At 41.3% G+C, this 26336-nt stretch overlaps 1 protein-coding gene across 1 annotated transcript in view; it reads right to left on the bottom strand.

Moving 5' to 3' along the window:
- The window catches only part of LOC116438123 (3'-5' RNA helicase YTHDC2-like), a 30929-nt gene extending 7899 nt beyond the window's left edge, over positions 1-23030 (bottom strand). Inside the window, exons 1-24 of the mRNA XM_032096780.1 lie at positions 22841-23030; positions 21984-22074; positions 21426-21622; positions 19619-19818; positions 18841-19007; positions 16303-16405; positions 14945-15101; positions 12680-12787; positions 11435-11583; positions 10920-11055; positions 10427-10553; positions 9328-9393; positions 8383-8561; positions 8116-8212; positions 7952-8039; positions 7770-7850; positions 6723-6805; positions 5339-5444; positions 5085-5204; positions 4465-4737; positions 3820-3946; positions 3142-3347; positions 2220-2415; positions 986-1095 (exon numbers count right to left, since the gene is read on the bottom strand). Of these exons, the coding sequence (XP_031952671.1) occupies positions 986-1095; positions 2220-2415; positions 3142-3347; positions 3820-3946; positions 4465-4737; positions 5085-5204; positions 5339-5444; positions 6723-6805; positions 7770-7850; positions 7952-8039; positions 8116-8212; positions 8383-8561; positions 9328-9393; positions 10427-10553; positions 10920-11055; positions 11435-11583; positions 12680-12787; positions 14945-15101; positions 16303-16405; positions 18841-19007; positions 19619-19818; positions 21426-21622; positions 21984-22074; positions 22841-23015 (3342 nt within the window). The 5' untranslated portion in view covers positions 23016-23030. The remainder of the gene's footprint in view (positions 1-985; positions 1096-2219; positions 2416-3141; positions 3348-3819; positions 3947-4464; positions 4738-5084; positions 5205-5338; positions 5445-6722; positions 6806-7769; positions 7851-7951; positions 8040-8115; positions 8213-8382; positions 8562-9327; positions 9394-10426; positions 10554-10919; positions 11056-11434; positions 11584-12679; positions 12788-14944; positions 15102-16302; positions 16406-18840; positions 19008-19618; positions 19819-21425; positions 21623-21983; positions 22075-22840) is intronic.
- Positions 23031-26336: the final 3306 nt, after the last annotated feature.

The following is a 26336-nucleotide window of genomic DNA, read 5'->3' as shown; positions in this document are numbered from 1 at the left end:
TCCCATGTTATCAGAAATGCTTCCATTGAAAAAAAATTTTTAAAAATCACTCTTCTGGACATGTCTAGGACAGACAGCATTATTATTAGAGCTGGTAAGTTCCAGTGTTTCATGATCCATAAACTACCTCCTACCACAGCCATAGCTCTTCAATGACCTAAAGCCTTCTGTTTCAAAGAGGCTTTTATTTCTCCTTCCGAAATCTGATAGCAACTTTCTTTCAGCAACTCCAGCTTCAAGTGCTCCTTTTTCGATCCGATGCTCTCAGAGAAAGAAAAACACAATATGCCAACGTGACTGTTCTCTCAGCTCCTTTTCAGATTTTGGCTATCCCAGCTCATGCTGTGGCCTGATGGAGCACCACACAGGCAGGACAGGAGGCCAGAAAGGGCAATAGGGCCATTATGCAGCCACTGTCACGTGCAGCCTGCTGTCCCCTGCAGCCCTTATCTTTTGTCTGGCAGTCTCTTCAGAATGTGCTCACTTGTGGAAACAGACAAAACTGCCAAGCTCAGACACATAAAACATCATATTGCCCAGAAAGTTTCTGAAGCAGATCCAACAGCATCTGGACTGCTGAGGCTTTCCTGCTCCCTCATGTGAGACACAGGACACCCACACCATGATGGAGGAAGAGGGATGAGCACTCTCACTGTTGGATTAGGTGACCAATTATTTTTTGTCTTTTTGCTCATAGGTACAAGATTTGAAAGGTATGGGTGGTAGGTTACGAAACCTTGCGACTTGCACGTTGAATACGTGAATTCACGTGACAACTCTGGGCCAAAGGGGATTGAAGCCCTTTAACTCTTGATGAGCTCACAAAATACGGGTTAAATCACAGAGTACTTAGTTTGACAGACCCCAACGGAACCATGACATTTCTTAGAGAAAATTCTTGGCTACTCAAATGTTACAAAAACCTTTTCACATCTTTTTATAATCCTTCTACATGAAGCAAACACAGGAGTGAATTCTTACATACTTCAGGGTCCAGTCTGAGATGAAGCCATTCATCCAGCTTCAGTAGTGCCAGATCAGCAGTTGTTTTGTCCTCCATCTCACTGTCACTGCTATCATTAGATACTCCTCCCCCTGAATTAAAGACAAAAGGTGCATTAGCATTTCTGTATTATTTCTACTTATATACAAAAACCTGAACACTACCGTATTACCAGCAATAAATATTTTTCCTTCTAAAATTGACTTTACAATGTAAACTGTTGTAAAACTACTTCTTCTTTTCTGCAAATACACTGCAGAGTCTTTGCTCCAGATAGGAGCAGTCAAGTAGCCAGACCTGCTGAAGATCCTACTGTGTAAAAACCTGTACTGATGTGGCCTGACTCAACTCATGTACCTTCACCAGTATTCACAAGCCACAATCCAGCTGTTGCCCGAAGCTGTTTCTAAAACCACACGTGGCTCTATTTCCTAGTAAAAGAGCAGATTTTTTTACTAGATTACTAGATAAAGACCTAGTAAGAAAAAAAAAAATTATAGATACGTATGGCTATTAATTAGGAATCCTTATTTCCTAGAGTGCAATTCAATCAGCATGAACACTATTCTAAGGTCAACAGTTTAAAAGCAAGACAGAAAAGCTTCACAAATAAGTTGGACTTTTAGTTTGATTCAACCTATGAGAACTAGCAGCAGTTATTTTTGCTTCCATTCCTACAGCACTCCACTTAAATAAGAAAAAAAAAGGAAATTTCTATATATTCTCCATTACTTCTAGTTAACAGCACAGCTAATTGACATTAGAAATTATCAGTGGAAAATATCTTGAAAATGCATGTGTCGGCTAGAAGCAGTATGTCCTGTTTGCCATACTGATTGTTTCTAAATTATTCAGTTTGAATAATCTGGTCTGAAGTATCAAATAAAGCAGTCTGGAGAAAAAGAACACACATGCTACACTTCTCAGTACTAGTATTATCATTAGACACTGTGGCTGCATTCTCTCCTTACAAACTGCACTGTAGTTTCTGAGACCCCAGAACTGTGTCAATTATGGATATGAATCTGTAAGGAATCCCAAAACTGAGACATTTGTTACAGAACCTACAAACTATTCCTGAATAGCTACAGGAATCATTACACTGTTATTTCAGAAGTCGCCAATATATGCATTAAAAATGATTGAAAAAGAAGCTTTGCACACCACGCACTGGTGTATGCCAATAGAAACATTCCAAATCCACACTCCAGTGTACCTCGGAAGGCTGAAGATGCCTGCAAGGCGTTACTTGGCAGTCTGGCTGGTCCACAGAAGAGGGACACGGTGACAGGTGTCACAACGGAGCAGCACCTGATGTTTGCTGTCTTGCGAGCTCTCGTCATTTCATCATAGATAAGCCAGTCTGTAGGGAGGGCCTGGATGGCTGCAGCTTGTCCATTTGCTGGGGGAACCTGTGCAAGAGCAGATAAGACGGGGCTATTATACCCTCTACCTGTAGTTAACATACATTTCAATATCTTTCTTATTTTATCCAGAGACACTGTGGATGCCTCAGCGTGGCAGTGTTCAAGGCCAGGCTGCGTGGGGCTCTGAGCAACCTGGACTAGTGGAAGGTGTCCCTGCCCATGGCAGGGGGTTGGAACGAGATAAGCTTTAAGGTCCCTTCCAACCCAAACCGTTCTGTGATTCTGTATCTTTAGGAAGAAATACGTATATCATTATATACGTATATAACACATACGTATATAAAAATAAAAATAAATAAAAATATACACGCAAATAAAAAAGCATGAGAGAATTCAACCAGATGCACAAATTATCCTACCACCATGAAACAAAATACTTTGCTTTCAAAAGAGATGTTAAAGAAGAAAAGTTTCAGAGCAGAACTTCTTGCTTTTAAGAGCAGGGATCATTATATCTTTACAACAATTTTACAGCTAGGGGTGGTTTTTTGTCATTTTGCCTTGTTCCATCTAGAGAAAGGACTAATTGAAACAATGGAAAAATGAACCAACTCCAATTCTACCAACTGGTAGGAAAAGTATTTTCTAAAGCTGCAGTGTTTAATGCCCTTGCTGCTTTTAAAGTACTGACAACTAGGAAAAGACGTCTCTAAAACATCTGATAGATTCTAGTGCTCTATTTTGTGAACTAGAAATTCAAAGTGATTTTACCTTGTTATACTGAGATTGACCAAGAACAGAGGTAGGATGAAATCGCACTTTCTTCTCCTTTGGTTCAGTCAACACCAGGCTTTCCCTGTCTACGTGCACAAGATTGGGATACATCCCGGCCACTAAGGCAGCTTTAATTACAGCCCAGTTCTCAGAGTTAGTATTAACATCTCTAATATCAGCTCCTCCTCTGGCTCTCACAAAACCTGTCAGAAGAACAGGACAAAACGGTGCCACGTTAGCTTGTGCTTGGCTCCCAAAAGGAATTTGAAAACAAAGGTGAAATAAACTACTAATTTGTTGCATCTTTCACCACTGCCAACCTTAACAGCATCAAGAAGAAACCATTACACTGAAATCCCTCCCGATAAGGGGTTGTAGACTAACACAGAATACAATTATTTTCTACAATACAAAGACATTTCCTATGGGAATAATTTACTAAAACATAATGACCCAAAGAAATTCATCTCGACACTGAAATGCAGTGCCATGTGGAGATGAGGATGCCTTCGGTTAGATCAGCCACACTGATCTACACCATACCCTGCATCAACGTGTACGTGAAGGTCTGATTCAAATTAAGTAAGAAAAATGACACCAGTGAACATTATTTCTGTTACAATTTCTATAGGCTGGACTTTAAAACGAGGTTAAAATTTCTTCCAAGCTATTTACCCGAGGCTCTAAGCTGGCCGAGCAGCTGTGTTCTCATTCCTACGATGATTTCCATCGTGGCTTGGGATAGGAAGTTCTTTTCACAGAAGGCTCTCTCCCAGCCATCACCGCGTGCCTTCTGCCACGCCTGAAAACGTTTTTTACATTTGCCTATCAGTCTGACTAGCTAAAACTAAAAAATGCATTTTAAAAAAACTACATTTATGTCAATAAAATGAAGGCAAAACCCACTCTGGAAGTAAATGCATCAAACTAGATTTTTTTTCTGTTCAAGAATTAGATTCTCTTTACCTATTCACTCCAGTGATCATTACGTCAAGTTAAAATGATTGATTCAATAAAGATCATTACATTAAGATCATGATTTGAAGTTATCAGTGTAGCAGGATGTAAAGAGCCACACTGTTGGCACATGGCTGGAACGCTCACAATCTTATAAGGTTTGGAAACATCAACAAAACATACCACAGAAAGTGTTCCCTCACACATTGATGAGTCCAATACACAGGAAAGCCACTAGGCAAAAATAACGTCTTCTCCAAGGCCTTAATCACAGTCCACCACTCTACATCCAAGTTGACTGGTACTTTATTTGCCTTGATGGGTGATCTCCTGTGATGAGTACTCTCTGAAATGAAATCCTACCTGGAAAGCCCTGAGCAGGGCCATGTGGTCACTGAACGTCCCTGCAGCAAAACGCTTCCTGCACAGCATGGCTGCACACTTTTGGGAGGCCAGCGTGGGCAGCACAAAAGGGTCTTGGCAGGCAAGAGCACAGGCAATGGTCAGAACAGGGTCCAGGCACTTCAGCACAACTGCATACAACACCATTTTACCCAGGTGTGGCTCTACAGGTAATTCAGTGAGGTGGTAACCAAGCTCAGTGAGATCTTCCCAAGGGTCCATGGCATCTATGGTCTGTTTATAAACAAACAAACAAAGGAGAGGGGGACAGGGACAGTGGACAAAATCAGTTTACAGTAAAAGCAGAAAGGATGTGAATACTGGACATGAACGAGACTTGTTCCCAAACACTAAAACAGCAAGTCCAACTATTAACAGAGACGACTTTGAATCACTCTCTTCCCCGACATGGAAAAACACATCCCCACACACAAAATGAAAACAGACAATAAACAAGAACTCAAAACATCCTGAAGTAATTAAAAACAGCTTCAGTACAAACAGAAGTCAGTAAGATAGGCTGCTACACCACAAATATGGAATCAAACGAAATTCCCACCTAAACCTATTCCTTTCCTGACCTTAAGCATGTGCACAGCATTTCTGACAGTTACAGCAGGCGGAGGATCAGGAGCTTTCATAAGAAAGTCTACAACTGGACAATTAATTGGAGCCAGAAGCTTTGTGTATAAACAAATCTCCTGCAAGTTCAAAGGCAGAAGAAAAAAGGTTACTAAGACTTGGAAACAAACCCAACACACGATTTTTTGCAATTAATAGTATGGTTTGATGACATTAAATTTTTTAAAGTTACAATTTCAAACTGAACATGCACCTGAAGTGGCATTCTTAGAAGTTCTGGAGACTGAAATTCCAACATATTCTGAAATCGGAGCCTGCTGAAGAGACGAAAACAGACTCCAGGCTGACAGCGCCCAGCCCTTGAAAATAAAGTATGGGAAGTTGTGAAAATTAGGATTTTTTTCTAAAAACAAAACCAACCAACCAAAAGCCAACAAACAGACACAGAAACTTAGAACGGAAAAGCAGAAGCAGTTCTGTGAAGAAGGTGTTGCTAAGGGTAAGTCACACACAGAGTTTGAGTTTTGCAAGCGTGGATTATTTTGGATGGCATGGAAATTTTTTATTGTAATTTTAACCCAACACTGAGAAATCTGGAGAAACAAAAACAAGGCTTATCTAAGTAAAGGCCGTGGGTTTTTTGCTAACCTAAGACCAGTCCAAATCTCAATCATCCTTTGCTGTAAGGACTCTAAGCTGCAAACTTCGTTTCTTCCCTGTGCATCCCCCAAACAGAAGTTACTCTTGGAGTAAAAGGTAGAATAAAGATTAAATAACTTGTGACTGAAGGGACAGAGACAGCAAATTCTCACATTCACACACAAATACTTGACGCTTAATGCCAACAGAATTGATGAAACAGGCATTTGTTGCTACAAAACTTCCAAGCCCTCACCCACAGTGTTGGGAAGAATACGATCGTGGCCTGTTAAGTCATGGATAGTTTGGAAAAAGTGAAATAGGCAGTCCTCTGCCCAAAGACAAGGTGTGAAAACAGGTGGACACTGTGACTGCTGGTGCTACGTGGGAGAAAGAGGAAGGAGAACAAATTAATGTAGAGGAATTCCTTGTGGAACAGGGGCATGAGATACCCCAGGAGAGCTTGGGCATCCCAGGGCTGTTGCAGAAGTACCCCTGACGGGGCCTCAGGCTGAAGATAGGCTTGCAAGGCACCTGCTAGCCAGCAGCCTTGAACAGCCTTGGGAAAAGGTATACACTGGTCAGCTCCCCCGCTGCTTAGAGGCTTTCTCATGGGAAAGGGGCGTGAACTTTGAAAAAGTCTAACTTGGTGAAGGTAAACAATGAAACGGGAGCACAATGCTCAAATTGTATCGGTGTTCCTGTCGTGTCTCAGGCTGGCTCTCCTGCACCCGGGACCTCCCCCCCGTTAAAAATTAATGGGGTGGAAAACAACCTAGACCTCTGGGAAATGCCTGAGCATCACTTTTCTACAACTTGGGAAATGATTCCAAGGAAATACATGCTGACCCCTACTCATCTGCAGAGAATGAGTGCTGGCCATTGCCCAACACGACACTGGACTAGGCTAGAAACAGTTATTACGTTGTGTGCTTTATTCTTAACACACAGGACGGTGGAGATCTGCGAAATAAGAACCATTATGAGGCATTTATTACCTGCCTTTTCTCTGGATAGCACTGGCTTTTGAAATCCACCCCATTCTTAGCACTGTAACACGGCTCAGTGCATCAAAAGACTTCTATAGAAACAAAGAAAGGAACATAAGCCCAAGACTGAATAGGGCACATGAAATAAAAGTTACTAGTTATTTAGATTACCAACAGAAGTTCTCTAAAAAGTATGACACAGTAATATATACAGCAGCTTCTGGCACAAAGATATCTTCTCGGTTTCACGTGAATTTATGATGGTACCTCCTTTGCAGTATCTTTGTGCTACACAGTTTTCGAAATTAAACTTTTTCTAGTCAACAGGTAATTGCAAGTCAGTAAAAGATACGTCAGGTCTGCGTTCTGAGATATCACAAAGCAAGCAAAAATACATTATTATACCAAATAAAGTTTTCCTCTTTATCTCGCTTGGAAATTACCTCCTTATTTTCCTAGATTTGATGTAAAATTACCAAAAGAAATTGTATTATAAGAACTTCAGAAATTTGGTGTGTGTATCTCCTACGAAATCCAACTCCATTTTCAAAGCCATACACTAGGTCTTAAATTGCCTCGTTCTGTTATCTCACTTTTCTGGAACAAGTAACTTAGGAATAGGCATGCAACACACCCAAAAAAGTGCTTAAAAGCTTAATGGGTTCTTTTTGGACTTGATACAATAGTAGGACAAAAGGAACTCCCAGTGTCCTCCAAGTCTCAGGAAGGTGGTGGTCTAAACGGAGGACTTGTTTTAAAAATCAAACCGAAATACTAAATTACAAAAAAAAAAAAAAAAAATAATAAAAAAAAAAAATCCATCAACACTTCAACCTACATTAGTTTTTACAGGGCTTTTAGACAGCTAGCTATTTACAGTATTTGTCATAAAACAAATGGATGTTGAAACTTCTCAGTGAGGTCTGTTGCCGGACAGGCACTAGCTCTCAGCCTACTGATAAGTTAAAAAAAAAAGTTCTCCAAAATTTATGCACCGTGTGTTTTAGAATGGCACTAGGAAGTTCACTTCCCAAAGACAATTTAAGGCAGCCGTACCTCTTTCACCTTGCCTGAGTCAATGACAAATACAACATCACTGACTGTTACGCTGGTTTCTGCAATATTAGTAGAAAGAATCTGCAATGAAAAAAACAACCAAACAACCAAAACTGTAGTAACTGTGAAAGCAAAGGCAAAACAGATCACTGTCGCATCTGACCAAGTCCTCTGATACTTGCAATTTTGCGGACGCCAGAAGGTGGAGTTTCAAGCACTTTTTTCTGATCCAAAGTCTGCACACTCGAATGAAGCATGAAAACTTGGTATCTAATGCAAGACAAAAAGCACGTTTTAAGGATCCTTTAAAGAAGCAATGGAAAGCCACAGAAACTAAAGGTTTTACCTGGGAGCATTATCAGCAAATCTCTTGTCATCAAAAAGAATGCGATCCCTCAGGCTCACTATCTCATCATATCCAGGAAGAAATATTAAAATGGCTCCTAAAGAAGGAAGTGCGTTTGCAGAGTTAAACAGAAGATTCAAACATATGTCAGCGCCACGTAGACCAGCACTCGGAAGGTTTTAACTTTTGGCGATTTCCAAAGAGCGAGCAGGATTCATCAGAAGCTGAATCCACAACAATTCACTGGGAGTGTGGGTATTTACCTACCCGCATCACAGCTACGACAGATGCTGTGGAGTAAGTGCATGATCAGATCCAGATCCACTTTTTCATCATCAAAGCTGTGATGATAAGCTGTCAGTAGCTCTTTGTCCTCTGCACTAAGGTCGCTACCACTTTTTTGGACCAGGGAACTTTCATCCAGATTTCCAAATCCGAACGAAGCACTGTAATAAAAAAATACGCAGAAGGCTGTTCCCTTCAGGTTTGCATTCAGCCATCAGCTCAAACTTAGATCAAGACCAACATGACCACCGGTCTTGAATTTTAATTTTTAAGTGTAGCAGAAGAGAATCACAGTACTAGTACTGTTCACTGACTTAAATGTTAACCCAACAAAGCATGCAACTTCAATTTTTAGTGTTAACTTTAGTTTTCTTAACCTTCATTGAGACACAACCGTAAGGGAATGAAAGTCTGAAGACATTTCTCGTTTATCAGTTTAAGGAAAAATATTTAAAAAGATACGTATTTTCCAAAAATTTCCCACTAGCAGAAACTACACGAAGAGAAATTATAATAATGTAACCTTTACGAAACACTACCTCAACTCTGATAGCTGTAAGTTAATCAAAGAAGCATTCTTGAATGGCCTAGTGGACACGTTACTTCGATAAAGTTTCTTAACTATGTCTATTGTGTATCAACAACACACAGATAAAAACACGTGACAGATTTGTTTCCAAAATAAGCATGCGAAGATAAAATGGTTCATAGTATAGAATCAGCAAGTTGTGCTAACCTAAACAACATGACACTGACGACAAACGTTTTTGTTCTTTGTTTTTGAAATACTCCTATTCTCAAAAAAAAGGTATTGCTATTTAGCCCAGATTTTGAAGCATAAAAAGCTAAAACCTCTTCTGATTAAAAGAACACAAACCTCAAATTTCCTTTCACCACAACTCCTTCTGCAAAGCAGTTACAGCTTACCTGTAGGATTCCAACAGATCAACAACCTCTGTCTGTCCAAAGCGCCTAGCCCAGTCCACAGCCGTCCTGAAAGAGTGGCACAAGTATTCTTACCAGATTTTCCACTTCAAAAGACGAGTATGAATAGCACATCACGCGAGGAGACAGCTGACACCACACTTTTGTGTCCATTTTTGCATTGCTAGCAATGCTGTTATTGCTAGATCCGCAACTTCCCATTCTGAAGTGCATGAACACGCGTAACAGCGACCCGGTTTTCAGGTAACTCAGTTCCTTACCACACAAGAGTGTCAGTTTTACACAGGAGTACAACACAAACACGCACAAGGAAATGTGGAACAAGGAACAGTGTGCCATACCTTTAAAAAAGAGTGTGCCATACCTTTAAAAAGCCCACACCAGTGTGCAGAGATCAGACCTGCCTGTTTGCAGTACCCTTTAAGTCATCCCAAAAAGTCACACCCCAGGTGTTTTTCATCAAAATGTGGGAAAATACTGGGCTATTTCATGTCTTTCAGAAGTCGTCCTCCTCACAGTGCAGTTCACTGGTTTACCTTTAAACTGCATTCCTTCCCAAGTTTTTCAAGTGTTGGTACCAAATATCAGAGCCCTGGAATCCTAATTCTTAGCCTTCCATACTACCATTACTTACTGTACTTCCTGTTTATAGGAAGACACGCTTCATGGCCACAAAACTTGAGTCTTTACAGATTCACAAATATTTTTACATGCTACAGCATATTTAGAAACATAAGACAAAGATCTTCTTACACAGGTAACTCCATGAAAATAAGAATCACCAAACATTCTAGTGGAATTCAGCAGATTACAGTCTTTCCACTAACCAGTGTCTTAAATAAGACATACTGAAACCAAGCTTATAGCCCATAATCAAGACCGTGTAATTAAGAATTCCATGTAGAATTTACAGAAAACAATGTGCTTCAACAGAAGTTAGAAATGGTTTAGGCTGTCAAAATCAATAGCTCTTACAGCAGTCTGGTAAGTTAGCAAATTAATTCAGATGTTACAGAATTTTCTTTCTCTCTCCTATATTGACAAATAAATCTATCTTTTGGTTTCTCTGTTTGTTTTTTACCAGCCATTGGATGATTTGCAGTGGATACTTGCTCCCATACTGATCAGCTGTTCTACTTGACTCAAAAAGCCTCTCCCTGAAGAAACCATCAGAGCAGTCACACCGGTCTCACTGTGCTTATAATCAACTGAGAAGTAAAAAAAAAAAAAAGAAAAAAAAAAATCAGCAAACCCAATAAAAGTGTTTGGGTTTTTTTCCAAATAGTCTACAAATATTGCTTTCAAATTCCAGCCCAAAGAGAATTTGTTTCCTCACTCATCTCTGCAGTCAGTTCATGGGAATCCCACATTGTTTTAGAAGCACACTTCTGCCAATACTTCGAAACAACAACAATGAACTAAACAACTCATTAATTCTGCTAGCCCTATTCATTTTTTCAGTAGGCATCAGAATGCAAAAGTAACAACATTTGAAACTGCAGATGAAAGTAGCCATAGAAATTTAAATAAATTTGTGGTTGCTTTTTTGTTATGTAATAACATACAAAACTTACCACTGACATTTTCAGTTAAAATTAGATGGAACACCTGAGCAAAGGAATCAATATCTTTATGCAACCAGATGTCAGACAGACACGAATCCATTTCTTTTACTATCCACGGTTCAAGGCAATTCACATCTTTTTCAGTCTGATGAGAAAGAACAACACTGAAAGATGAATCTCTTCCAAGAGGTGTCTTTATTCTCACACATTACCCACAAAGAATTTGAACAGTTACGTTTTCCCAGCAGCAATCAGAAATCCACCACTCAGGCATCAGTTAAAGCATTGACTGTGTCCTATGCAAGTACTCACACAGGGGCAGTCGAGCCATTTGATCTGAGGAAAAGCTGTGTACAACCACCGTAACCGAAAAGCCCACTTCAGCCAGAGCAGCTCGTCCTAGTAAAGCGACCCTTAAAATGCGTTAATACCTGAGAGCCTACGGCGCTTCAGATAACACACTTTAAACGGCTAGTAATGGAACACAAACATAAACTTCTCTTGCAACAAAAGGAAAAACTTACCAGTTGATTAAATACTGTGTCACCACCATCATCCAACAGACTGTACTCTTCACTTGCCCTTGGAACTGATTTTTGTCTCCGACGTGCCAGTTTGTTGGTGTTTTCTTGAGCGGAACACCACTCAGCAAGAGTGGTTTTCTGTTTCTCTTCTAGAATGCAAAGTATTTCCCAAGAAATTTTTAGAGTCATCTTTATTATCCATTGTTTTCTATTAAAAAATAATTACAGCAGCTCAAAGTTTTACCTATTCAGCTTTATTTAATCTAGAATGCTGCTACAGTCCAACATAAATGACGTGTTTAAGGGTACCCAAAGGGCACCACTGCAAACAAGTGCTGTGAGAACAAGGTAAAACCCACCATTTTGGTGTTTAACCCCCTAAGCCTCCATTATTCCAAATTACTGCAGTCAAAGGAGCTTCCTAAGGAATTACCTTCTACACAATCTCAGCCCAGATCTTTCTCCAGAAGTGGAATTCTGGAGGCAAGTCATACAGCCCCTGCACGTAACAACTTACTTTTGTATGCAAGTGGAAGAAACAGTAGAAGACACCAGTGTCTTAACTGAGCTTTTCTATCCACAGGGATCAGAGCTGAGCACTGGGATAAACATCCAGTTAGGACTGTATGTTATAGTTTGGGGTTTGCCTTTTTTTAAAATTTTCTTTAAATGATCATTAGGATCACTACTTTCAGTTGCCAGAAAAACTGCCAAAGTAATAGCTACTTAATCAACTGAGAACCAATTATATTTAGTTTAAGAGTGTGAATGCTTATTAAAAAATACATCCATGTCTGTAGAATGCAGTGAAAAATGCTAATAGGAACAACTTGTACATTTTGTGCAAGATGTACAAAATCCTGCCTCCTTTAACAGCTGCACTTGAATTTGCACCCAAAGGTACAGAGCATCCTCTGCTCCTGTAGTTTTCATGTGGGCAGAGCCCCCAATTATATGTAATTCTACACCATAGTAATTAGAAAAAATAAGACATTTATCAACTGAAAGTAAAAAGAATGCAACCACTGAATCAAAGTGAATTTCCTTCTTTAATTGCATGAACTTCCATGAACATTACATTTCAACAATGCCAATGCTGAGAGCTTAAAGACACTTGCTGTCATCTAATCACGTCTCATTTCATCTCCTGACTTTGGAATTTTAACGAAAATCATCCTGTTAATCATTTGTTCAATCAAGCAATGCTTCTCATTGCCAACCCTTACGATTAACTAGGTCACCAACCTTGCTGCTTCTCTTTTTTGTACTTTACCATCCCTTTGTTTGTATACCCAGTGCTTCGCAAAATGTCCTCCAGAAACATCTCTTTAACTTCAAAAGGTCTTCCTTGGACTGAAAGGACAAAAATTCCATCAAAGACGAGATATTCCCCAGCTTCACTTACAGCATTATTTTTCAAAAAAAATTATCTTCACTGGAGTTCATTTTTCTTAAAATTATACAAAACAAAACATTTCCAAAGTCAAATGCTATCTTGTTTCTCATTAACCTCTTCAATTATATCAGCTGTTATAGCAAGAGATGCTCATAAGATTCAGAGTTGTTAGCTGCAATTTTTTAAAATGAGAAGAAGAAAACAGCCATTTTTGTTTAGGGTTACAAACAAGAACTCACCACGTAAGCCTGCCACCTGGAGTAAAAACGCAATTATTTAACAAGCAATTAATACAGCTTTGTGCAAGACTCCACAAGGAGACAGTACATCTTTGTGTTGAACTACTTTCTTTCTTGAGAAGTATGTGAGGAGATAGACTTTTCTCAGCGTCCTCAACTGATTCAGCAAAGCTGGGCTTTCTTTACTGAATACTTCCGGACAGATGAGACATCCCAGTGGTCTTTACCTCCTAATAATTTATCCTTACTTCTTTTTCAACACGACTCTTTTCTAGACCTTATCTGTGAACATTAAAGGATGCTTTTCGCATGAAGAATTCAAATCTCGACATTTTGATTTCTGGTCCCTTAAGATGACTTTAGATCACTCAGGATTTTCCTTCAGAAAGAACCATCTACAGTCCACATACTTCGAGAAGCTGTCATAGAGGAAGCCTTCCAACACCCATCACAAACTCTGTGTACTACAGCAATCCACAACTACAAAATGTTGGTTTCTGTGGTCAGGATTTTGTCAGCCACATTGCTGAAGGAGAAGCAAACCTTTTTCATTACATTAACAGACAGAAGTCTAAAGCCGCTTCTTTTAATTCTTAAATTCCCAAAAACAAAAAAGGAAACAACATCTTTCCAATTGCTATTGGCCTGCTACACAACCAGCATAACCACTGTGGTAAACCGGAGCGACTCTCATCAGAATTTCCAAAACAAATACACTCATCTAAAAGAACAGGAAGCTGCAAGAAGAGTAAACTGGAAAGCCACACAACAATCACAGCTGAGGCTCTCCCCTGCAAAAAAAAATTCAGAGAACATGAAATCAAGTGTAATTTCCAGATTCCTGTCTCAAACAAGTTGCAAGCCTTATTTTACTAGGCAGAAGTTCAGAACTGGGAACTAGAAAGAAACACTTCTATCTGTAAAAAAACCAACGAGGTTTCCTTCTCACGAACATTTGCTAAAACAAACCAGTAACTGATTCCACCCATTTCCTAGAACTGTTGAGATTTTTAAAAATACAGGCTGACATGCAGAGAGTCTACCTGATTGTCAAATAAAGCATTTCTCTTAAAAGCTACTGTTCAAAATACAATAAACTTGGACATCATTGTTGAAAAAGGAAGAGGACTGCGAGCTGCCAGAGGAGGTCACCCATGCAGAAAACCTGCAAGCCAGGAGGGTGGGAAAAAGAAAACAAGCCCACGCAAACCCCCCCACCTCCCACACATCTGTATTTTGCCTCTCCTAAAGATCAGTCAAATGAAATTAAAGCAGCAATAATGGGAACTTTTCTTTGCATCTCAAAGTCATCTAACTGCAGGTAACCGAGTCTGACCATAAACTAACAGAAACTGGATGTCTTTTCTGAGTATTTACCTAGAGGAACAGCTACTGATTTCCTTTAAAACAAAGAATCACGTGATTGAAGCATGAAACCAAACCTGCCTAGGCCTCCTGTATTTCTCAACTGAACAGGTACAGTTATCTGCGATTTATCCAGTAACAACCTTTATGAGATCTGAAGAATTAGAATCTGCTGCAATGCATTAACATGCATCACACTAGTGTAGCTCCTAAGTCCTGTACCAGCATGGAGGCAGCACTTCAATAACCTTTTCCTACTTCTTGAATTAAACGTGGAGAGGGCCAGGACATTCCTGCATTTACAGAACTCCCAGCGATAAAAACACTTCCCTCTGAAGCAGGCGCAAATAGTTAAGAAACAAGAAACCTGAATACACAAAGAACAGGCACTGCTGTAATTCTGAGTGTATTCACCACCTGCCTTTACTCAGAGTAGTTTGCTACAGTTCACTGAAGTCTGTGAGTCTGGGGCAAGTATACTCAGATTTAAGAGTTAAGAGAAGTACTTACTGTGTATTACTGGGCAGCTTCCAAAATACCCAATAAAAAGATTCGCATCTAGAGCAGCACTAGAAATAATTAGTTTTAAATTATTCTGGTTTTGCAGCACATCTCTCAGTTTTATTAGCAAGAAGTCGCTGAACCTATCCCTCTCATGTACTTCATCCTGTAATAAAAGGAAAAAAAACAAGAGATAAACAAACATCACAGATGCAAGATCATAACTTCTGACAAATACAAACCTCTTTTTTAAAAAAATAAAATACGTGACTTGGTGGTACATCACAGAGGCCTTAAAATGTGTAAATCTAGCTTAAGGTAAGGGGGTTTTTTTAAACTATCCACAAGCAAAAAAAAAGTTTCAAAAAGTTTTTATCAGAGCAGAGCGCACTGTAATGCACAAGCCATGCACACCTTAACGTCAGAGGCCAAAGTAAATGCCTGAAACCTCTCTAATTTTGTATTGGAAGCCAAATTTCAAGAAAAGGTCACAAACCACAAATCCTACAAATCTTATTTTAATAAATTCTCACTTCACAACTGATGAGCATTTAAAGAAATGTATGACACCACATAATCAGAAAAAAAGACATTGCTTAGACAAGTCATACACAAAGCCTGTAAATTAAGGACATTAACTGGTTAATCATCTTTGTCATTCTTCTGTTTGGTTTTGTATTACGAATGAATGAAACAGGACTCAAATACAAGGCTTGTAGGCTGACATCAAGAATTAATAGACCACTCTCATGCTTTTTTAACTCTGATAAACAGGTAGGCACCTAAACTTACCGTGACTTTTTTGTCTTCAGTAGTGGAGTACTTAAATCTTGCCATAAACATTCTGGTTCCCCTTACTTACAGAACTCCACAATAGGAATATTAACACAATCATAAATGAACGCTCCTGAACAATTTGCTAGCAATTAGATTGCACATTATCTTGAAAACACTGGGCAAACAAATGGACTGAAAACCTGGTATTGCTGAAACAAATACATGATAACAGAAATTCTGACACAATCATATCGAACCACATCTAAGCCTCCCTAAGGCTTTTCTGCCGACAGAGGAATTTCAGAAAAATTTACACTTCTGTCCTCCTCAACTCCTCCTGATTCCACACCTAATTATTGGCATGAACATAAAATAAGATGTTTTTCCAGGGAAAAACACAAACAAACGCACAGAAAAGCACCAAAACCCACAAAACATGCATGCTACACTAAGGACTCAGAAAGCCTTTAAAGTCGATTCAGATTCTACCAAACAAAACCACCGAAAACGCTCAGCAAATTTAAATAAAACAAACGAGGACCACATTTTCCAATTAACAAGCAACACATGAAAGCCCACAGGATGCTCACCACAATCACATGGGTCACAGTGGAGAGGGTGCTGTCTCCTGCCATCAGCGTGCGAAGGAGCATGTCGTTAGTGCAGAATGTTACCAGTGTCTTTGGAGAAACCCTATGGAACAGAGCACAGAGACGACTCAGGGGTTTTGCACCACTTAAAGGCTGCTAGCAGCTTTCCATGGCTCAAAAATTAAAGCAGCTGCTGACCAGAAGAGGCATTACAGTTCTCTCACCAAAGAACTCCTGCATACCACTTGTTTTCAAACTATGCCTATTCCCAGACATTTCCTAACAACTCTTAGTGCTTGCGCTCCCAACTTTGAACAATGGATTAATTGAAAACATCAGATTCAAATTTTAATAAGTAAGAAAGTTAAACAGAACCATGAGAAACAGTCATTCTCCATGTCATTCAATTTACTAGAAAATCCCGTGTGGAAAACCAGGTTCCAATTCCTCAGCATATGCTTGGATATAGCCTTTGTATTTGCCTACACGTGGTGGGATGAGCCTGGCTGCATGCCAGGTGCCACCCAAGCCACTCTATCCCTCCTCTCCTGAGCTGGGCAGGGGAGAGGAAATACAATGGAAGACTCACAGGGTCAGGACCAGGATAAGGAGAACATGGGTCTCTCCCATGGGCAACAGTCCTCCGTGAGCTTCTCCAGCATGAGTCCTTCCCAGGGGCTGCAGGCCTTCATAAAAGGGACCTGCTCCAGCACACGGTGCAGTCCCTCAGGAACAGCCTGCTCCAGCGTGGGACCCCCACAGGGTCACAATACTGACAGCGAACTGGGGGCTCTCTCCACAGGGCCACAGGCCCTGCCAAGAGCCTGCTCCAACACAGGCTTCCCAGAGGATCACAGCCTCTTTCAAGCACCCACCTGCTGCAACACGGAGTCCTGCACGGGCTGCAAGGGGATCCCCGCTGCACCGTGCGCCTCCGTGGGCTGCAGGAGCACAGCTGCCTCACCATGGGCTGCACCACGGGCTGCTCTGGCACCTGGAGCACCTCCTCCCCTCCCGCACTGACCTTCCCATCTGCAGAGGTGCTCCTCCCACATGCGCTCGCTGCTCTCCTTGGACTGCGGCCTCTGTTGTGCAGGTTTTTCTCCCCCATTCCCTGCTGTCCCAGAGGCACTACCACCATTACAGATGGGCTCAGCCTTGGCCAGAGGCAGGTCCGTCCTGGCTGGCACTGTCTCTGTCACACACGAGGAAGGCTTCTGGCATCTTCTCACAGAAAGCCGCCCCACAGCTCCCAAAGCCTTGTCACGCAAACCTAATACACTACAGCTGACTAAATCACAGAGCAATCAGCTGATCCTTTGGTTTTTCAGGAAGTCAAAATACTGAAGTGTAACTATTCTACACCTGGGGCAGAGTTAGCTGCCCCAGTAAAAACAGCAATTGTCACTACTTTCGCTGGTGCTGCCATCCCACAGGAACCAAAAAGTTCCTTTGTACTGTCCTCCACAGCTCCTTCTGGAAGACCATTAAGAAAACTTAAAAAATTAGACTTCTTTCTTCCTATAAGCACCCCTAAACACCTCCACTCCAGATCTTTTCTGTGCACACCTGGAAATATTGCCATCTCTCCCTTTTAGTGTTTCTCCAGAGTAAATGCATTGATTCTTCTCAAGATGGATTTTCTTCCATTTTGATCTGACTTTGCTCTTCTTCTGCCAGCACAGTATCCAGTATTCCAGACATTAATCATTCAGCTTATTTGTGATACATCTTCACTAGCTCTTCTAATCCCTTAATAGCCTCGTGAGCTTTCCCATGCACATTCCAATTCTTGTCTTGGCTTTGTTGTTCAAGCACATTCGTTTTCCTCAGCCGTGAGCTATCTTCGTTCATTCAAGCAACACAACCTTTTGCCACCTTCTGGTTACTCATATCCCAGCCGTCGCCCCTTCCCTGAAATGTCACTGGCTACACAGTGCAAAGATGTAAAAACCCATTCACACTCTGCTTCACAGACAAATTCATCAAGTGATTGAAAGCTCTACTTTGACGTCACTTCACGTTTTAAAAGCTGAAGCACAGTAAACTTAACCCAAACTGGACTGGTAAATAATGCTCAGCTTCATCAGTCACTTTCCAATTTTGTTGTTCTCTCTTTTATGACCCATACCAACTCACACTATATACGTTTGTTACAGCATGCTGGTCTTCCTACCTACCCTCAAAGCTTGCAGAACTTTTGGATCCACACATGTTAAAAGTAGAGAGGGGAAAAAAAGAGAAGAGAGGAAAGTGTAGACTTGATCTGAAAATCAGACAAGGATTTACATGCACACACTCCCTAGAAGAAACCAATAGAAAGCACTTGAGATTCAGTTCAGTATGACAAGCTACTACATGAAACGGCAAAATACAGGAAGAAAGCTGTCCTTTTCACTCCTAAGTCTTCCTTCCCTGCAATAACATACCCCACCTACGATTTATGGGGCTGCATCCCAAATAGACTGCAGTTTAAAGGTACACAAGATTCACGATACCAGCACGAGATCAACTGACACTTAGAAGCACCATTAGTACCTGCTTTCCAACCGGAGCTGGTAACCAATTGTCTGGCCAATCTTCTCTCTCCTTTCTGCTGCCACCCTTTCAGCCACAGCAACAGCTGCTAAACGTCTCGGCTGAGTGCAAAACACACGACAGGGAGCTCCGTTCTTGTAGCAGTCATCAAGGATAAACTGAGGGATCTGGAAAGAAGTGGTTCAAATTTACTTTTTGAGAAAGTCACAGCTTTCTTAGCACAGGGAAACAATTTAACTGCATCTCAGTATTATACGTTGCAACAGACTTTTCAATAGGATTATCACTGCAAATATACCTGAACGGGCATAAAAGAAATTTCTAAGTATAACCTGTTGAGGGTTTGTTTTTTTTTTTAAAGTTGAAGTGTCTCTCTCCTGCTTCAGAGAGCTCTATAGGAAAAAAAGCCCTGTAGATAATCTCTCATTTTAACACAAAAAATGTATTACTCTGGGTACTAAGAACAGAACCAGCTTTAGAAGAAAAAGGGTTATACAAACATCACAGCTACTTTCCCTTCAATATTTTGTAATATTTTAATGAAAAAATTATATCTATCAGAAAACTGTGAGGAACCATTTATGCTTTTAGTACCTATCTATCTGCTGGCTTAGTATTTCAAAAGCTAGAAAGTGAACTGGAACACAAGATTTTCAATCATACAGGAAAAGAAAAGCCTTAAAATAGCATAGATATATCCCTTACCACAAATATTACAAAATTGGCATTAGTTTAGTATAAATACTGTTATCTTTTTCATGTCATTGAGGAAACATACTTGAGTAGTTTTTCCCGATCCCGTCTCTCCTATAATCAAAACAATTTTATTGTCCTTTATCGTTTGGACAATTTCTTCCTGTTTTTCAAGAACTGGTAGTGATTGCCTGAAGGAATCGAACTCTGATTCCCCTCTTTTCACTGGGACCTGGGGGATACCGTCATTAAGTCGGCCGCTTGTCTTGTTCAATTCTTTGTTTTCTGTGAAGAGAAATTAAGAATTTATTTCTACAGACACAGAGGAAGGTCACCAAAACACTGCTCAAAAATTATACTCAACAATTAACCTTCCTGACTTTTTATGCACCCCTGTGGGTAAAGTGACAAACCCAGCACACATTTAGAAGTCAGACCCATAGCAACACGTCCTGTTATGGTGCTTGAAATAGGCATTTTTCAGAACAGTTATTACTTTCATAGGTATTTCAAACACAACCAGACTCTCCCAGAGCATTGCTCCATGCCAAAAAAGCCCACAAAGAGCAAAAGGAGAAAGAGAAACTAAACCGGAGAAAACCAGCCTGGTGTATTTTGGTGGCCTTCGTATCTGCGTGCACGTTTCACACCTGCAGTTTCCCTAGAAATACACGCTCACAGAGTTCAACCTTTAAGCTATTCCATGCATTTGCCCCAAATCGTATTAATCCAAGCGCGCTGTATCGGGGGTCCTGGACCCACACAGCAGCGTGGTGTGTTAGAAAGCAGTGCCTAAGTAGCCAAAAAACATGCACATCTTCTGAGGGAGCTGCTTCAAACCCAGCACTGTAAATGCTACTCTGTAATTCCTTGATCATTATCTTCCAGAAGAATGAAAAACTTGCTGCAAACTCAATTATACATATTTAACGTGATTAACAGATTCACATGCTAAATTACAAGCTCTGTTGTACCAAGACAAGCACAGACTAAAAGATTAGAACTAAAAACACGTGCTTGAAAAGCAGAGAAAGATAAATGTTAGACTCTTCATTAGCTTACCCCTTACATTTCTAAGACATCGTGTTTCAGTACTTTTATTACAGCTGCCCTCTGTTCATTAAACAATCCTATTAAACAACTGAAACAATTGAAAAAAGCAGCAAAGGAAGCGCTTTAAGAACAGACACCACGTATCAGAAATATTTAATTAAACAAGGCATATTGGTACAAGTGTTTTGTCTTCGCTACAGCCACCTCTGCACACAGAAACACAGTATAACTCTTCCACTCACAGCTGTTAAAGCCGTAATCTAGATAGAAGCGTTGCTTTCAAAAAACCCCCAACATTTTATCAGATGTTTGTCTTCAGTGAACTCCTTCATATCCTAGAAATCAAGAAGTCTGGACAGTAGTATCTTAAGGATCACGTCTATTTGGTAGAGATCAAGAAACAAAAACTAAATTTCTTGCTTTGTCAAGTACGTGAATTTCTGTAAGCAGCACAGCCAACCTCATTCTTTCGTAAGGGTGTTCTCACACGGCATCACGGTAAGACCTGACTCTTCAATCCCACCTCACGGAACTTGTATGAAGCCACATTTCACAAATGTGCTTCCGAAAAGATTTGGCTGGAACTGGCTCAAAGGTCCTAAATTAACTCAGCACAAGGTAGACATCGCAATGTGCGTGATATGACTGCCCAAGTTCCTCACAACACCGGTTATAAAAGACCTTGAAAGTAAAGAAAATTCATGTGTTTGTTTAAAGGTGCATGGTAGGGCAGGCAAGGGGACAGAACAGAAAGGGGTTTGTTTTGCACTCGGGTCGTACGTTGTTTTTTCAAGTGGTGTTGACGGACAAGTCCAAATCCGAAGACACGCTGAACATACCAGATTCAATAGCACGCACACTTCCTCGCTCTGTCCTTGGCAAGAGTTCTGTGCGTTCCTTGTTTGTGACGGGAAAGCTCTGAATGAGGCTCCGAACGGTGTGTTTCGTACGGAGAGCCAAGTCGCAAGCCATGACTGCACGTGTCAGTTCTGAGACATCCTTCTTCCTTACAGTCAGGTATCGATTTGCTCCTTTTCTGTCGGGGGGAAAAGAAAACATATCTTAGGAATAAGTGACCTACTCTAGGTTAACTTTTATCTGTCAAAGTATGAGGTTCTATGCAAAACCTTTAAAAGAAAAGCAGAGATCATGGTGAGAAGCCTCTTTTATGGACATGTGAAACCCATGAAGTATAAAAGCAAGCCATCTCAAAAAGCATGCCACAAGTTTTTCCGAACCAACAAAGACACTTATTTCTATGCCTACTTTTACACTTTTTTCTCTAATACCATTCCTTGCAGCAGAGTCGGCTATGTTGGAAATATCAATCACGTTATCATTAGTCATGAAATTCCATTCATCTGCACCCAAAAAATGAAAATTGTACCCCAACTTACCCTTTGCTTTTAGACACCAGTCCAAGAGACTGACAGAGCCGGTGAACAAACGCTCTTTCAGTACTAGTGAAACTAGAAGGAAATTCCATCTCTAGAATGATAAATAATAGTAAAAAACCAGTAACAATGTAACAGGCATTCTTGACATGTTATCTTGGTGTTACAAAATCAAAGAATTGTTAGGATTGGAAGGGACCTCTGGAGATCACCCAGAGCAACCCCCTGCCAAGGCAGAGTCACCTGGAGCAGGTGACACAGGAGCATGCCCAGGTGGGTTTGGGATGTCTCCAGAGGGGGAGACTCCACGTCCTCCCTGGGCAGCTGTTCCAATGCTCTGCCACCCTCATGGATAAAAGGTCTTCCTCATGTTGAGGTGCAACTTCTTGGGTTTTAGTTTATGGCCACTGCTCCTTGTTCTGTCACCAAAAACTCCGGCACCACACTCCTGGGACTCATCTTGGAGATATTTATAAGCATTCGCATAAATACGTATATTTATACGTATTTATACTCAGTCTCCTCTAGGCTAAACAGGTCCAGGTCCCACATCTCTCCTCACAGAAGAGATGCTCCAGACCTCTCATCATCTCATCTCATCTCATCTCATCTCATCTCATCTCATCTCATCTCATCTCATCTCATCTCATCTCATCTCATCTCGCCTGTGGCCTTTGCCGAACCCTGACCAGTAGCTCCCTGTCTCTGTGCTGAGGAGCCCAGAGCTGGACACAGCACCCCAGCTGTGCCTCACTAGGGCCGGGCACAGGGGCAGGATCCCCTCCCTGACCCGCTGCCAGCGCCCTCCCGACACCCGCAGGGTCGCCCCGGGCCGGGCCGGGCCGCGCCGCGCCGCGCACCCGCCTCGTCCCCGCTCCGGAACCGCTCCAGGGCGAGCTGCACCGCCATCTCCACCTCCTCGTCCACGCCGAGCTCCCTGAGGGCCTCGGCCCGGGCGCGCACCGCGGCGGCGGCAGCCGAGCCCCCCGCGGCCCCGCCGGGCTGCCGCCGCGCGACCCGCCTGTGTCGCGACATGGCCCCGACAGCGCCGCCACACGGCCCCGACAGCGCCGCGACACCGGCACGGATCGGCGGGCGCTGCTCCCGGGCCCGGGGGGCGACGCCGGCGGCAGGGCGGGGCCGGGCGTGCGTGGGGTCATCCACAGCCGGAATGGGCCCCGAACGGAAGGAAATCGGGTCTTTCCCCCGTTCGGTGTTGAAGCCTGCCCGTGTGCCGAGGCCTGTGCATGCCGTGACCAAAAAGTGGCACTGGTACCCTGTCTGGTCATAAATTACGTGATCTAATTGAATGGCATTAAACGTAGGTGTGGCGAGGGTCATCTCGGCCCTCAGCCTCCTCACGGCTGTACAGTGCCACTCGCCCTCGATTTTGGATCGTCTTCTCTTGCTGTCCTTTGACTCCACGCTGAGGACAGGAGATAGAAACGAAGCCCAAACCTCTTGGGCATGACACAGGGCTCGGTATTGAAGGCTGCTGCTTTAGAAACATCTAAGTCAGAGGGAGAGTACTTTGAAGAAGAACAAACTACTCTTCAGTTGTGAACTGGAGAATTAAATAAATAGAAAATAAACACCCACTGTCTGATGTAGCTGGCTGAAAAATAGCTCTTAAGAGACCTCTACCAAAGCTGTGTACAAGGGTCACTTCAGCATAATTCTGCACTGAGAGGTCGCACTGGAGCTGAACAATCGATCTATTATAAGGTTATTTTAAATTTTTTTTCAGTTTTTCAGTTCAGGTGTCTGCCAATGCATCTTCAACCAAAGTACATAATGCTAGCTCCTCATAGCTGCTCCTGTGACATTCAGGACTGTCACCTCAGAGCACATCACAGTTACTACGGAAAATTGAACAGCTGACTAAGATGAGGATTCCTCTTACCATCTTTGGTATCAAGAGTAATGAAGGAGAGCTCATAACTCATTTGAAAGAGTCACATCAGAAATCTTTAATTATGAACCCAGACCTGTTACCAGTTTCTGCCTCTTAACAGCATCATCTTGCCTTCCTACAGAAGAAACCCCCATGATCCTGAAAAATGACTCCTCAAGCCCAATTCTGCTCTCAATTTGCAATCCTGTAAAGACAGCAGGGCACAGAGGTAACTGTCTGTTGGGTTAGCTCTCATTTATACAGCTAAGAGTGGGGTGAAGCCTGAGCGCATCCTGCATAACAAAGTTCTTCATACACGCCTTGCTTCTCTCACTGCTTTTTTGACTCCCTGATGCTATCAGAGGGTGAAAAAATGGGAGAATGTAGTCACCCATGCATTGCCTGCTGCAGCCCTGCTAAAGACTGAACTGCAGTCTGCACTCAGCATATGAAAAAACATGAGCAAAGACAGAATTGTGCTTGCCCAAGCTCTTAGACATGGAGGTTTATATAGACTCTTTATACATATTCTCTTAATAAAAATGACTAGCTGTGGATTTTCTTATTAGAATTAACAAGCTGTAAGTCTTTAAAAATTCAGTTTTCGTGATTGGCCTCAGAAATACCTTCTGATGTTTACTCAAAACAAATTTTCCTTCTATTAACATATAGCTAAATGCCCATGTATTTTTTTTATAAGAAGAATTAAGAGGCAGCACAGTTTTATGCAAAAATACATCTGCGTGTTTAAATACAATTAGGCATCCTTATTTTACCCTCCCTGGAGGCACTTCTATTATGTAGCAGGTTTTGCTGACTTTTTAGTTTGCAGAATATTTTCTCTCTCGCAAACACTCCTATATTCCACAAAAGATGTCAGATCGAAGAGAAAAAGAACTGCAAAGGAAGTTTATGAAATAATATTATCTATTACATACTGTGTTAGATAGTGTCAGATTTGACTGCAAAATAGTTTGTCTTTTGGGGTTTTGTTTGTTTGGGATATTTTACAGATTTTAAGTGTTGTAAGGCTTGTTAGCTCTTGCAATATGATGCAAGGATTATTGGTGAGCTAATACTATTCTTTAAGGTCAAGTTAATAAAAGAGCACAAGATTTATTTCTCTTTTCAGTTCCTTGACTACAAAAAGTAAAAGGTATTGCAGTATGTGGGGTTTTTAAGCATCATAGTAAATTTGTAACCAGATAGCTGTTGGCTGCTATGATTATTAGTGATCCCATCAAATAAGTTATGTATTTACACACACTTAGGGAAGTAAGACTAATGTCAAATTATAAGGAGCAATACTTGTTTAATAAATTAACTGCAGTGAAAATGGGCATCTCTTGCTTTACTGCACACTACTGTATACACTGGTAGTTCCCCAGAACTTTGGCTGCTGATGTGGGCTCTATGGGGGTGATTGCCTCTGCCCCATTTCTGTAACCTCTCCTATCATCTACTGACAGATCATTTCTTATTTATCTGTCTTTCCACTTCCCTTATTCACTGCCATTTTAATTTCTTTTTGAGACATCAAGGAAAAAAAGCCTTTCGATCAGTTCTGTCCCTGTAAAACAACCTCTCTCAGGTCCTCACTTGCAGCAGTCCAGAGCTTGGGCTGTTGAACTTCCAGGGGAAAACTGCAAGCCTTCAGTGCAGCTCAAGGCATGCACAGAGTTCAGCAATGTCTCCAGAATGAAGGCTGGAAAGAGCATGATTCCCAACAGGGTCAAATATACCCCAGTTCTTCCCACAGTTGTCTCCACTACTCCTCACTCCTAAATTGAGAAACTGTAGTTTCCAGGGTGAGCAAATGACAGAGGCCAGGAGGGAGAGTGCAATGATCCTGTGCTAACAGATCTTCCTGTGTCTAGAACATGTTACAAAGGCAGCATGAAAACTGCAGGGATCCCGTGTCTTGTGAGCCTGAGGGGTAGACTGAAGGCAGAAGGATTTCATACCTGTGATTCATGTGCTTGTCTCTGCTGAAACTGGAACTGCGTGGAACTGATGTGCTTCCCAGGGAGATTTATTTATCCAGAATGTAATTTCCTGTTAGAATACCGTTTCACTGAAATATTTTGACTAAGATAATACCTATGTTGCAGAAATTTTCTGGAGCACAGAACACATTTAACTATTGCAGTCATCAGAAAAAGGTTACTGAGGTTACCTCATGGTCACAGTCTACAAAAAGACCAGTTATCTTTACAAGTGCCCCCACTTTTTTCGATCAAAGTAGTATTTTGTTAACAGAGATACACCTTCAAATGATAGACTCAATAACAGATAGTGAAAATATTCAGTATCTTTATTTACACCTATATAGAAGAAATTAATGAAGGAAAATGAACTTCTTACTTTCTGTATCCGAATTGTGGATCCGTATGTAAGATCCAGGAGTAGCAACCTGTTTGAATAGGAGGGCAGTTTAGGATATTTTTGGAAAAAGGGGCAAA

This window comes from Corvus moneduloides, chromosome Z (assembly GCF_009650955.1).
Source record: "Corvus moneduloides isolate bCorMon1 chromosome Z, bCorMon1.pri, whole genome shotgun sequence".
NCBI classification, from domain to species: domain Eukaryota; kingdom Metazoa; phylum Chordata; class Aves; order Passeriformes; family Corvidae; genus Corvus; species Corvus moneduloides.
This window is presented reverse-complemented; position numbering and strand designations above follow the sequence as displayed.